The sequence below is a fragment of the Mya arenaria genome, chromosome 4 (genome assembly GCF_026914265.1).
Source record: "Mya arenaria isolate MELC-2E11 chromosome 4, ASM2691426v1".
Classification (NCBI taxonomy): domain Eukaryota; kingdom Metazoa; phylum Mollusca; class Bivalvia; order Myida; family Myidae; genus Mya; species Mya arenaria.
In genome coordinates, this window is record NC_069125.1 from 58,059,705 (window position 1) to 58,074,945 (window position 15,241).

Here is a 15,241-nt window from a genome sequence, read left to right on the forward strand (position 1 = left end):
AATGTCTCATTCTACGATACTAAACAGAAAAAAATCAGGAAGTGTCTAAGTGTTCAAAACTATAATTTTTTACAGTAGAATGATTCACCTTTGGGGAACTACCCTACCGTCAAACTTCTCGAGAAATCAGCATCCATTTACCATGATTCCTGTAATTCTATATTCCATATTGACTGTCACACCGTAGGCCAATATTAAACAAATTACTAGAGCAATGTTTCACCTTTTGGAAGCCTATTCACATTATCAATATCAGAAGCGGGTCCAGGATACGACATTTGAGGGGTCGTTACTAGTGGGCGTAACCTTTTGACCTACGCCCCTCCCTCAAAATTAGAATTTATTGTTGGAAAATGTTGACAGGGTGGAGGAGGTAGTTCCACAAGAATATATAAAAAAATATCTTGTCCGAAATGATGCATTTTGAGCGTATTTTATTTTTTTCTCCGATATTGACACAGAAAGTAAACTTGAACGATTTTGGGGTTTGGCCCGCTAGTGAATATGACTGACTTGCAGAAGAAAACAAAGATCTGCCTTGCTTATGGCCAAGTCACTAATGTCTCTGTTGAATAAATATTTTTTCTTTTATTTAATTAATCAATTCTTGAAGGAAACAAATTGATATAACGGGACATAGTGAGTTTTTAGTTTCATTCCTTTCCTGCAAACTATTTAAAAGGACTGTTGTTAAGTAGTGAATTCGAAAGTTATGCCCTTGAAAGTTACATCGATTGAAATAGAGATTTAATTGAATAAAAATTGGGCCGAAAAGTTCTTCAAGCAAATCCGTTTTCCTTGATATTTTGTAGTGAACACGTTTTCTGGATTCGTCAATGCAACCGAAAAGTATCATAAAGTGCATAGAACAATCGTTCAAATGTTTCATAAACATTACAGTTTTTTTAATTATGATTTGGTGCATTTCGCACAAAAAGGATAGTTTTAGTGGAGTACATCATTGAACAATAATTGTGATTATACTATTTACGACCATGCCTCCGCCAATGGAATCGACTGACATATTGGAATTTAATTATTCAGAAATTCTCAAACGAGAACAACCGCCAAACTTTCATTTAGGTATCAGATGAACAGTTCTAGCCAATCCGGGATGCCTTGTGACTCCATAGTTTTTGTTTTATTGAAAGGGTTTTATATGTAGAAAAGGAATGTATTGGTACTTTACCCAAATAAATATTGCCCACAATCTTTTATTATCATTATTGAAACATGGAAGGAATTGTCACCTCGTATCAGATATCAGTTGAAATAAATAAAGAAAAAAAACCGCAACAGTCTTATATATAATGATTTTTTAGTAAATCATTTTACATATTAGTAATCAGCGAAGGATAGGTATGCGGGGTCACTTGGCACCACAATTAAAACATCGCTAATAAACGATATAATGAATAGCATATAAGAACATCGAATACCTTAAATCATGAATTTTATAACAGTGAGTTATTTAGCGGTTCGTATTTAAAGTTTGGTTTATTGTTTTTATATTATTTTCGAAGCCAGAGCATAGTGCTAACAAGAAATAAACACAACAGAAACATCGTCATGTTTTATATATTAGCAATATCTTACAATAAACTACAACAAAATAACACACAAAAATGAAAATAGGTTCACGCTTTCCGGGTTGCTGTTTGAGTATGTGGTAATGGGAAAGACAGGGGTAATCGTAGTACCTGGCATAGTTTCATCTGCAGGTAAACAAAACTGACTGATTGGCACTTTATGAAAGTCGCATCAGTGCTGGTTGATAATGAATATCCGTATATATTTATATATATTATATTTATAAGTTATAAGCGTACCTACAGTTGATACAATAGGAATATGGTTGAGGTACCATGTCGGTCTGAGTGGCAGCTAGAGATTAAGAATAGTATTGCAAAGCAATACGAATGAACTCATGATGACACTTTTATTGGAACTTAAATGCTGTGGAAATCTCTGTGTTCGGATTGTAGGTCAATGATTATGTTTAAGTAATTTATTTGCTCATACAAAAGGGAAAAACAACAACACTGTGTGTATTATACAAACTTTTGTGATAATGAAAAATATAAATGTGCATCAAATCGTTTTGACACTTAAACCCATGATGTGGACACGATGACACTAAGCCGTCAACGTAATTACTCCACGACCCACGGGCCGCACGATTACGAAATATTCAACTTCGTGGACGCACGTAAGAGAAGTATTTTTTCTCTTTCCAATTTAGATTTCTTCTTCTCTTAAAGTATTGGTTTGTGTCTGGACGTTGGATTTAGCAAAATTCATCATTAATATTGATACGCAACTTGGTACTCATGTTCACTTTGACCCTATGGACTATACACAAAGGTAATACTAAGCAAGAACCATTTAAACAGTCAAAAACATTGTTCATGTAAGACTAGGTACGACGGGACAACAATATTTGCTACGCTTTAAATAATTCCGGATTCGGGAGAGGCTCGGAACATTGGGATGTGTGTCGATGCACATTTCGGTTAGAAGCTATTGTGTCACTGTTTGTTTTCAGATCGTGTTTGTACTTTAAGCTAAATCAAACTCATTATCCCGCTGTAACAATGAAGTCTTTTTATAATAATTATTATTATTTTTTGACATTTATCCGTGGAATTTCCCCCAGGTTTGGATGTATCGTTTTCTATTTGCTATAGCATCACTACATGTTTATATCTGAATCCGTTATTCCCCAGGTATTGTGACCAGGGAATGTTGTTGATGTTCTGTTTCTTATAAATTATAAAGAATTATTCAAACAAGTCCACGATACGGTTTAAGGTTAATTTATTATACTTTTGTTTTAGTGTATATATTATTATTGACTCGAGGGTTAGCAAGGGTTGGTACAGGAGTGGGTCAAGGGTTGGTACAGGAGTGGGTCAAGGGTCGGTACAGGAGTGGGTCAAGGGTCGGTACAGGAGTGGGTCAAGGGTTGGTACAGGAGTGGGTCAAGGGTCGGTACATCAACGCGGCAATTGGAATTCTTGCACACGGAACATTCAGAACAATACAACGTCATATAATAATACGTATACCGAAAAAGGGGATGTTGCCAACAGTAAGAAGTATTTTGTATCTATGGCGCAAAAGGGTTTCACCCTTAGAAGACGTCTTACCTCTTTATGTTTTATTAATCCTTTGTAATTATAATATCTACTGGAATTATTTATTTAGTGTTTTAGAACAATTCAAGGAATTATACAGACCATGGATACACTACCAAATACACGTTATTTCCAAACTATTTAACATTTGAATTAAGCTCATTTTCTTATCAAAGGAAGTTTAAATAATGAACTTATATTCCAATACCATTATCAGTGTCGTAGAATATTATCTAACGCATATAAACATGGATGTTTACGTTTGTCTTTAATCTGAGATTCACATATAGGAAGTAGTGGGTTATTTCATGTTTAAGGTACTCCAGTCATCATTGGAATGAACGGTTACCCCATTAATGAAATTGGTATGATTTAGAAACAAAGTAATTTTTATGATTAAACTTATTGTTACTTTTTTCGATTTTTTTTATCGCAATTTAGGCAGTTCCACGGTGAATTTACAATAGAGATATAGAAATATTTTTACATCATACGGATATTTTAAATTGAAATATGTGTTATATACTTCATACTCTAATATACAGTGTAATCTTTGTGTTTCTGTTTTACTATTCATAGCCATCAACTTTATGTCATTTTTAATACCACTGTAATCATACAATATATATATATATTGGAGTTTTGGAGTAAAATAAGGCGTTTTACTGGCAGACAAAGAACTGATCCTGGTATAATTAGCGAGGAATGGATGCAGCATTTTAGGACTTTATTTCAATCTGATACTGACACTGAAAATTTAACCCCTGTTATTGATAACTTCTTTAATGATGTATTGGTGTAGATAATTAGGTCAGTTCTCGGGAACCTGGAACCTATCTATTATTATTCCAGTGCACAAAAGGGAAGTTGTAATAATCCTGATAATTACAGGAGTACAGCCCTTGTTGGTGTATTTAGCAAAATATATATAAGCATTTTAAATAGAAGACTTACATATTAAACTCAAGTTTATAACTCCATCTCGGAGTCCCAAGCAGGATTTGGATATGGTTATAAGCAAGTACTTAAGTACAAAGGCTAAGAAGTTATATGTTGCTTTGAGTGTTTTAACTGTCCAAGTGGTTTAAGACAGGGGTGTAATTTAAGTCCAGTATTTTATATAAGAGAAGTGTATATACCATCTAAGTATTATGTCTACCCTAGTCTTCATAAGTTCTTTCTATTAATAGCTGCAAAAATGAAGAAGTTTTGCAAAAATTAGTTATGTATTTGTATTATGCAGACAAAATTACAGACAATTTATCAAAAGTTGATTAACATGTATGATGGCATGATTACAACTAATATTTTGTGAATTCTATGCTTGGTCAACTCCACGTTGTTTATATGTATTTATGTATGCATATCTGTATATGGGCCGGAGGCCTTCATACAATAAATATTTGAACTTTGAACTTTAACATTTGCTTTTTGGCAAAATAAAGCATCTTATGTCATATTTTACATATGATTACTAAAACAAGAGCTAATTTGAAATTTTGTAGATGTTTTTTTTTATTGTTACAAGCATGTAATAAGTGTTAACATTTCACACGAAATGACATAAATCAATGTCTTACCCTATAAAATGTGAACGAGTCCCCTTAACAATGCTTATACTTGAATTTGATCTTATATCATTTTGTTAATCACTGGAATCACTCATGGAGAAGATGATAATACTAATGAACAACAACAGTACATGCACGCTGACAATCATTAATATTTACGAATAATGTGAACAGTACAAATAACAATTAAAACATACACACTTCACATATAATGACATATTATCTCTCGAAATAATATCCAAGTAATACATTCAGTTATTGGTTTATTTGATTACAGTGTTTGACAGATTCACCTTAATATAACATGAAAGTGCTTTTCCATATGTATATTAATATTAACATGAACAGGCTGACAGGATTATAAAGATTTATGAAATGGCATAGTAAATAAAAAAAATATGATTAGATTCTAAAGCATTAGCATTATTTAAATGGGATATGAGTTTTTAAAGTATATAACTTGTTCATTGATTCATTAAATTCCAAGCATATGATTCTAATAAAAGTTCAATTGATGTTTTTTGTAACGTTGTGTGCTGATTCGAAACTGTTGCTGAGTCACATTTTATATAAGTTATCATTCATGAACTAAGTTGTAATTAAGGAGGATGCCACTTGTCAGTTTTTGTTCATGTTATGTTTGCTTCAAGAGCTCATTCTGGCGTTTTATTATTATTTACAAGTTGCTTGTAGATTGAATCTCGGAAACTCTGTTTTCAGTTGGTATTGTACTTAATATGAGCATACTTACATTCACTTATAATTTTTTGAAGGTCTTAGTTTGTCTTTAAAATGAATGTCAAATGTCTAATGATGTATTTATCAAATAAAGTATCTGGTAGCCGTATAATATGCATAATATGCATATTTAACACACAAGTAATACTCAAAAATATTTGCCACTATAATGAAACATTAAAAGAGTACACATATCAAGTATAAAATGGGAAAGCTTACAATCAACATATATTTCCACTACGATATATACAATGTTTTGATCTGTCATCGACAGATGTCACCTTAATATAACATGAAAGTGCTTTTCCATATGTATATTAATATTAACATGAACAGGCTGACAGGATTATAAAGATTTATGAAATGGCATAGTAAATAAAAAAAATATGATTAGATTCTAAAGCATTAGCATTATTTAAATGGGATATGAGTTTTTAAAGTGTATAACTTGTTCAGTGATTCATTGAATTCCAAGCATATGATTCTAATAAAAGTTCAATTGATGTTTTTTGTAACGTTGTGTGCTGATTCGAAACTGTTGCTGAGTCACATTTTATATAAGTTATCATTCATGAACTAAGTTGTAATTAAGGAGGACAGTGTATCTACCTTTCTTTTCTGTTTAACTGCACTACTGAGATGTGTAAGGTTGCCATCTACGTAAGCGTTGAACTCGAATGTCCTCCATTTCATCTTGAGACCAATTCTACTTTCTGTGTGCTTTTTGCGGCTTTGCCGCTTTTTGTAATGACTGCATGCAATTTTTAGCAGGCTGAAAATGCCGCGTTTCTCATCCCAGTGCGAGGTCAAATAGTTCTGAAAGCCGAAGAAGGTTGTGATCATAATTTATGGCTGTCCTTGTTTAAATTTCTATTCACTACTTGACCTGTTTACACATAAAGTGCTGACGTCACTGGTCTGTGCGCATATCTCGTGGTCCAGGACCCTTATTTTGCATGTATTTGCTTTTGATGCCTTTAGGGCGTCCAAATCATTTTTTTTGGATGGGAAGAGTAGCCGCACAGAAAACACAGATGTTTGGTAATTGTGCAATCATTTTTTCTACCCAAGAGCATTTGATTTGTAAACATATCCAGTTCTAATGTGCTAGTTAACTTCTGGTCTGTTGAAGAATTGCAGACCATTCCAAATATTGGCACACGGTAAGCCTCTGCTGTTGTAGACCATTATGGCTATCCCACAGAAGAAACCTTGCAGACTATGCTTCAGCTGAGTGCCGGATACTGTTCTGCAAGAGCTTGAGTTCGCCCCAAACCTGTTCTGTAATGTCGACCCTCTTCAAGGTGTTAAAACAACCCAGACCACCCTCTTACTCCAATATAGAGAGTCAGATTTGAGGTTCTGACAACAGTTGACTCTGCACAAAAGCAGTTGAATGATCGCATCGATCACGTCACATCATTGTTGCCTAGCGTCCCATGGTGTACTAAATCCGAAAATATATTGCCACGCCCCACTGTTTACAATCAAATTATAGAAACTCGAGAGCCCCATACACGATACATTCCCCCTTGCAAATGGAGACAACATTTCGCGAAACCGCCCAACTAGTACAGGCGTCACTTCGCCAGCAACCACCTTTGACCCATGCGCGCAGAGGAACGCATGCTTTGAAATATATACCTAAATAATTAGTTTATGGTGGTAAGTCTACCTGGCATTCATTCACTTCGGGTTTACCTATTAATTTATTATTATTATTATTATTATTATTATTATTATTATTATTATTATTATTATTATTATTATTATTATTATTATTGTAGGGATTGTTGGTATAAGAGTGAGGTTGTGCACACAAACTAGTTTAAACCCCCAGTGAACATTTTACTGACCGTTCCAAGGTGGTACCTAACAATTTTTGATAAACACCCCTATTTTATATAGTATATATGTACTGTGTTGTTTGTGGTGGTTTGTGCTGTTGTTACATGTTTCTGGTTGTGAATGTTTGTTTTTGTGTTTTATGTCTTCGCTGTTGATCCTGTGCCATTAAACAAGGCTTATGTTTAAACTTTCGACTACTGTGCTTGTTTCTGTAGTTTTTCATATAAATATTGAAATAAAGATCCAGCAGTGTGCACAATCATTTGGAGTGCAGATGAATTGTGCTCACATATATAATGTGTTGTTTGCAATTAAATGATAAATGCCCAAAAGGTAGCATGTACGAAAAATATCTGAGCGCTAAATTCAGCGACCATTTTGGTGTGGCTTTTAGTTTCATTTCAATTCATGTATCTTTCATAGTTGTTTTGGTCAGATAGTAACTATTCTTACCTTTTGTCTCCATTGCATGACTCTATTGGCATCAAAGCCACTGCCATCACACAGTCTGAATTTTAAGTTATGAATTCTTTAGCACCCTTTACTTCCTTAGCAACTATGAACTACCTTTGCAGCCATGATATTCTTACTAACTACATTTATTCATAGCAAACAATGACGCCTTTAAAGCAATCCTTGAGTTTCTCATCAACCAATGTTTTCCTTAGCAACTGCTACATCAACAGGAACCAATGACTTCCTTAGTAATCACTTACTTCCTTAGCACTTGAGGACCTTCTTTGCAACCGATGACTTCCGAACCGACTATCTTCAACGATAACAGCCAATGACTTGTTAAGGAGCCAATTACTTCCATAGCAACAAATAATAAATTAAGCAACAACCATCATCCATAGCATCCAATAATAATCTTAGCAGCCACTTTTTACGTTAGTCACCAAATACTTTATAACCAAGACTTCCTTCGCAAGAATTGACTACCTTAGCAACCGGATGATTCCCTAGCATCCAATTACTTCCTTGGTAACCAAGGGATATTTAAGCAAGCAATGACGTTCCTAGGAATCAATGACTTCCTTCGCAACTTATTATTTCTTAGCAGCAACCTTAACCCATAGCAACCAATTACTTCCTTCGCAAAATATGACCTCATTAGCAACCAATGACTTTCTTAGCATCCACTTATTTTCTTACCAACCAATGACTTGCTTCCAACTACCTTCATTCATAGCAACCAATGATTACCTTATCAGCTTTCCTTTTTAAACAAGCCAATAATAATGAGTTTGTTCTTTAGCAGCCAATTTCTTTTTTCTTTCTTCGCAACTAGTTACATCAACATCAACTTGACTCCCATTTTAGTCGAATTCCATTGTTATCACAAATGTCTTGTTGAGTGGTTCTAATCAGATGAGCGATAAAGGAATATTTTGTCTTCTTGCTTTTGCCATATGAAAGTGGAACTGGCGCGACAAACAATAGTTCACAAATAGAACGTTGTCGCGGCATTGAACGTTCAAAAACATCAAGGTTTGAATATATACAATGTATTAATGGCTACATGGTTTCAACCAACGTGACGTGTATTTTGTTGTTGGTTTTCATAACGTGTTTGATCTTAAAGGGAAAGGAAACTTATAATTATGTTGGAACGATTATGTTTTTATATCATTTTTCAAATATTTCTCCTTGGATTTAAGTTGGATGTATCGTTGTCCATTGCTATACCAATGGCTAACATTCGAATAAACACACAATTACATGTTATTACCTAAATCCGTTACTCTCTAGGTATTGTGACCTGAGAGTTTTGTTGTGGTTTCGTTTCTCATAAAATATAATTTGTATATTATCAAGCGTTTTTTCAACACTGTCTATTGTGGCCATTGTTTTTATCTTTCAGGGTATATGCTATCTTTTAGGATTTTACGTTAGTGGGGGCGCAACTTGTGGTAATAATTAGTAAGTGCCTCCTCTCCCCCGAGAACCGGAAGGACTATTAAGTTTAAATTAAAATAGTGCATTCTGGTGTACTGTATGCTAAGTGTCATCCCGGCCTGGATCCACGAGTGAAGTAGGCATGCTTCTTTCAGAAGAAAGGAAAACACATTTCTGAAAGCGATTGTTATGTTACTTTCATTAAGTAGAAAATTCCATGTTTTGAAAGGAAACTTTCTCTGTGAATTGATTTTGTTTTCCTGTCAAGTGATGGGGTTTTTTGCTGCAAAGTGTGCACTTTAGCATGACATGAAAATCCAACATGTACATATATTCGAACAATATTTATTTCCAAAATGGTGTGGCTATATTCCACTACCCCCTACCCATAACACGTACCGAATACTCCTCTATTTTTATATTTATGCGAAAACCTACAGAAACAAGCTCAGTAGCAAAACGTTTAAACATAGACCCGGTTTAATGGCACTACCGAAACAGTTATACCGAAACAGGGATGGTCATCCGCAATGAGTTAAATTTATTGAGAATATTCTTTATCTATAGAGCAAAGGGATTTCACTCCAAGCGATAAACAAGATGTGTTATTTCTAAATGTAATAATTATTTGTAATCAATGGGTCTACTAGACTTCTGTGGCTTATTTTGCGCTTTGAACAAACGAAAGATTCTATACAGACCATGAATTAACTAAGAATGTAAACGTTATTGCCCAATAGAAACACACCTTAATTGGGTTCATTTCCTTACTAAAGGAAGTTTTAATAAGGAAGTTCATGAATTGAAAAACGAGTGCTGCGCGTTTGTTTTGAATATGATATACATATATAGAAAGTGATGTTTAGGTACTCCATCCATTTTAAGAATGATTGGTTACCATTTAAATTAAATTGATATTTCTTGGAAACATAATCTACAATCTATATCATTTTTCCTTAACGAATTTCAAAACCAATTTCCAATTGTATATTCGGATACCAGTTATCTTATATATGAATGAAATATATTAAAGCTCAACGTTAACTGGTGTATCCTTCGTTCTAGATTTCCAATCTCATATAGATAGATATACAGTCCCCTTTGGAAAGACAAAATAACACCGCTTTTGAACATGATTTTAACAATAGAATATTAGGGTGATTGTTACGTTTGATCCCGGAATTGGCCAAATCTCCCATTTCCATTCGAGTGACCAATTGTCGTAGGTATTTGGACAAACGTTCTAATGTCTCATGCGCACCAGGCTAAAAAGAGAAAACTCCAACTTCATGATCATTTATTCTTTATTGACAGGGCACATCACAGACAAGTATTAAACAAATAACTGGCACGATTGTTCCACTTTCGGAAACCTGTCCCCATTATCAATAAGTCTGACAAAGAGGCGAAAACAAAGATCTGCTTGCTTATTACAAAGTCCCTATTTTCTACATTGGATAAATAATTCTGCTTGTATTTAATCAATCGACCACTGCCGGAAATAAATTGATACAACGGGACATGGTGATTTGCCTAGTTCCATGCCATTCATGCAAACAATGACACATTTTGCATTGGTTTATGCATTTGAAACTGAATGCATTTTAAAGTAACATAAATAGAAAACTATTGATGGTGTGCAAACAAGCCAAACCGTATTTTAGAAAATAATTTTTGTTAAAAGTGTAACGTATAGTCTTTCGTCGTAACAATCCCACCGATGCCACCAATTTCTTGCAACGTATTTTCATTTTCTTTTTGGAAAAAAAACACCGACGGTTTCGCAAAGTCCCTCTAGGTCTCTATATGTAGATTTTTCCTTTGGCTTCTCGACTGTTTGATTAGATATCAATGATTCGAATGAGAATGTTTGAATATTGAGGCTCTGATGATCAAAATGGCTTCATATTGGCTTTCTCTAACAATCGCAAAAACACACACTTTCTTCAAACTCTTAATGCGAGTGTTCTTACTTTTATCCCAACGATATTTACTACCAGACAAGACTTCGGAAGACCAATGCTAACAAATGTAAGGTACCACAAGGCCACAATTTCAGAACTAAGAATTCTCATTTAATAAGCGAGTATCACTTCTGTTCGAGTTATTGGAACTGTTTGACATCCTATTTCCGGCGACCGCTTACATAACCAATGAGTCCGCTCAACGACCGGAGCCCGACTGCTTAACTTTGAGCTGAAACGAGTATTTATATCACGCAATCATGGGTAATTGAATTATGGGGTAGAAAATACGACTTTGCGTCTTGCACATATTTCTGTAGAATGAGCTTTTGATCGGTCGGGTACGTTTATTTCGCAAATGTGTGCGATTGATTTAAGAAAGAGGGTCTTACACTTTTCATTTAACTGCAAATGTAAGCAAAATGGGTTTTATGCAGTTTACACCTCATTTTATCTTTAAGTAAATCCATAATGCTTTAACAAAAACCTTGTTCAAAAATGGCATTACTCTTAAATTATGAAAACATCTCTATGAGATCAATCTCTATTTATGATTAATTATTTATGACCAACGAAAGTTCCAGGTTGAACTTATTTGTTCAAGTTTTATATGTTTAAAGATTCGAATCATTTTGATAAACTGCTCTGCTCTGCGAGTCTCAGTATAAGACTATTGAATAATGATTTTAGTAAGGAAGAAAAAGCTAAATCTCATGAAAAAAAGATTCCTGTGTACATATTTGTTCAAAAATGTTGATCCTATGTTTGAACACAATTATCATATATCAAAATATAATGATGTTGTGATTGATAGATCTGTAAAACCTACAGATATTCAGGATTTAAACGGCAGGGCTGACAACGAGTTTTCTATTCATATTACTTCAAAGGCTCTCAATCTGTATGATCACAATTTTTGTTTTCCGTGTGATGGATAGATGCTTTCAATTGATTTTGTTAATGTATGCGGTTTAGCTCCAAAATGATCAATCCAGAATTAATTACTTTCGTCAACCAGTACTGTATTAAATGCATGATAAAGATTTTGAAATCTTGTAATAATGCAATGTTAAATGAACCCTTTTGGTGTAGTGGAAGTAAAAAAGTATACAGCTAGTCTTAAGAATAATAAAATCTCATCTGTACTCGACTTCAATATTTTAAATGAACAATAGTGATGAATATATAGATTAATTTGTCAGCTGTTGAATAGTATCTTGATTCTGGAATATTTCCTCAGAGTGACTCGCTCATGTTTTGGACCAAAAATTAGTTATCCCGGTAACGCATCTGAAAACACTTATTTTATCATTATTTTATACTATGATCTCGAAATTGTTGAAAAAAAATACAGTTAAAGCCTAAAAAAGAGTTTTGTTTTTTTGGGAGGGTTCGAACCCACGCCTGTAAAGTCAAGATAAAAAACAGCAGGCTTGTCCACACGGCCACCGGGACTTTATCAAAAGTGGTGGATATGTTGATATATTGATATCATCACGTGATAATGTCAATCAACCAATCACGCAACACCACAGTCGTCATTCGGAACTCCTCAGCCATTTACATACTCAAAAAGAGGTATGTTTAAGTCCGCTGCAAGTAGATCGCGTAGTAATTTTATTTAGCAGTTAAACTTTATGACTTTACTCTTGGAAATCTTAATTATGTTTGCAATAATATACTTCACTGACAATCAATTTAAACTTAGATCAATAAATACAATTCTAAAACACTTCATTTCATAAATGATATAATTCAAAAATTTACGAACTACTTCAACTGATGTACCGGCATACATCCGAGGTAAATATCAACATTGGCTAAAGGGTTCCAGCTTTTGGTGATTTGCCACACTTTATTTCGCAATTAAAAAGGCGCATTTTACAAACCATAACGAGTTTCTTTAAGTATTTAATTAAAGGTATTATTTTTTTTCTTTTATTAATATCTATACAACAGCAATATCAATACAAAACACGGTACATCAGATACACAGGATATTTTCAATTATCATATGACTTAATGTTTCATCTATGTTAAATAAGCTTATTTCTTGTCACACCTTGCCATGTTAAATTGCTGAGCTAAAATTTTAATGTTTTTGTTTATATAAAAACGGGGGCGGGGGGTAAAAATGGGGTTTCTGAGAGACATACTGGTATTTCATGTTTGGTTGTTGTTGTTTGATTTATTTTTCATGATAAGACGATAAGACGGTATACGTATTTGCAAGTACCTTTCAAAGTTACGAAAGTTTGGTATTGCTTGTTGGTATTTTGAACAGAAAATGAAATATTTCATCAATAGAATCATAAATTTTGTGCTGCTATATTTACTACGTTTAGATGTGTTTACTCCAAATAAAACTGTTAATAGATTAAGTTCAACAAGTATACCCTTAGTATGGAGATAGGTCTTTAGTTTTTTCCAAAGATCTTGTATTATGGTGCACTCCCAAAACATGTGGCTCATTGTTTCTTCATTGCTTGAGCACAAGTCAGATTGGCTGGAGTTGGATATTTTGCATTTGAACAAATATCTGTTTGTAGGTATGATTCTATTAATTATTTTAAACTGAAATGCTTGTATACATGTATTAATTGTAGCTTTGTAAGGCATAATGTAGATTTCCTTCCAATTTAATTCTTTATGAAAAAGATTTTCCCATTTTTGTTTGTGCTTTAATTCTATATTGCTGTTTTTAATCTGTGTACTATAGAGAAATTTTGATATGTTTTTTTTTAGATTTTATTTCATCAAGCATCGACGTATATTCTACTGGAATTGTTATACTCGAAGATTTCAGATCATTCTTCATATATTGTGGAATATTATTAGTCAGTTGTAAATATTTTAAAAAATCACCATTAGGAATTTGGTAAAGAAATTGCATGTTATCAAATGAGTAGAATTTCTTTTCTCTAAAGTCGAAAATGTGTTCGATGTATATTATTCCCTTCTTATGCCATTCTTTATAATAAGAATTTTTTTTATTGCATTTTATAGATGAATTGTTGCAGATGATGAATTTTCTGATATAAATATTTGTTTGTTTCCTCTTAAGTATATTCCACGAGTGCAGAATATTATGAATGAATACGTTATGGCCACATATATGCCTTTAATGTCATTTTCTTCAAGTTTACAATCAAGTATAAAAGTCCCATCGTTCTTTTCTAATACCTTGTTAACAAATATTTTCCATTTACCTAGATTATTTTTATCAATGAGTCTTTTTACCCAGCTTGCTTTAATAGCATGTAAGAAGTATCTTACATTTGGAAGGTTAAGTCCACCGTTTTCCCTGGAGCAATATATTTGTTCTCGTTTGATTTTATCAGGTTTATTATCCCAAATAAAGGTAAACATACATTTTGTGATATCGTCTATCATTTGATCCGGTGGATTTGGTAGCACAGTGAAAGGGAAAACTAATTTTGGAAGAGCGAATGTTTTAATTACAGAGACCTTTCCAAGCAGGGTTAATTTTCTGTGTTGCCACTGTTTTAGACATTTTTTTAAATTCTTATATTTTAGGTATGATGTTATTGGTTAAAAATAATAAATTATTGTTTGTAAATGTGATTCCTAGAGTTTTTGCTGAGTAGAGGTCCATGTAAAACGACTTCTATCACTGAGTTTTATTTTCTTTCCTTTTAAAATTCCGACTTGAAGTACTACTGTTTTGGAATAGTTAAGTTTTAATCCTGACGTCATACCAAACTCGTAAATTGAATGTATTAACTTCTTGTATGACGATTCATTTCCATTGTTGAAGAATGTAGCATCGTCTGCAAAAAGAGTTTGTTTTATTTGAGTGTTTTTGACTGTAATCCCTTCAATTTCCGGGCAATAATCAATGTAATTTGACAGTATTTCGATACACATTAGAAACAAAAAAGAAGACAATGGACATCCTTGTCGTACTCCGCGTTCTATTACAAAACTTTCTGACAGATGACCATTATTTAGAATAATTCCTCTGATATCATTATAAAATAATTTTACCCAGTTCATTTCCAAAATTGAATTTTTAAGGTATTATTTTACCTATTTTTACGAAAATAAAGGCTATATAAATGGT

At 33.3% G+C, this 15,241-nt stretch overlaps 1 protein-coding gene across 1 annotated transcript in view; it reads left to right on the forward strand.

Moving 5' to 3' along the window:
- The first annotated feature begins 1,865 nt into the window (after positions 1 to 1,865).
- Positions 1,866 to 15,241, forward strand: part of LOC128231944 (1-phosphatidylinositol 4,5-bisphosphate phosphodiesterase eta-2-like) — a 102,961-nt gene continuing 89,585 nt past the window's right edge. Inside the window, exon 1 of the mRNA XM_052945218.1 lies at positions 1,866 to 2,209. Within this exon, the coding sequence (XP_052801178.1) occupies positions 2,131 to 2,209 (79 nt within the window). The 5' untranslated portion in view covers positions 1,866 to 2,130. The remainder of the gene's footprint in view (positions 2,210 to 15,241) is intronic.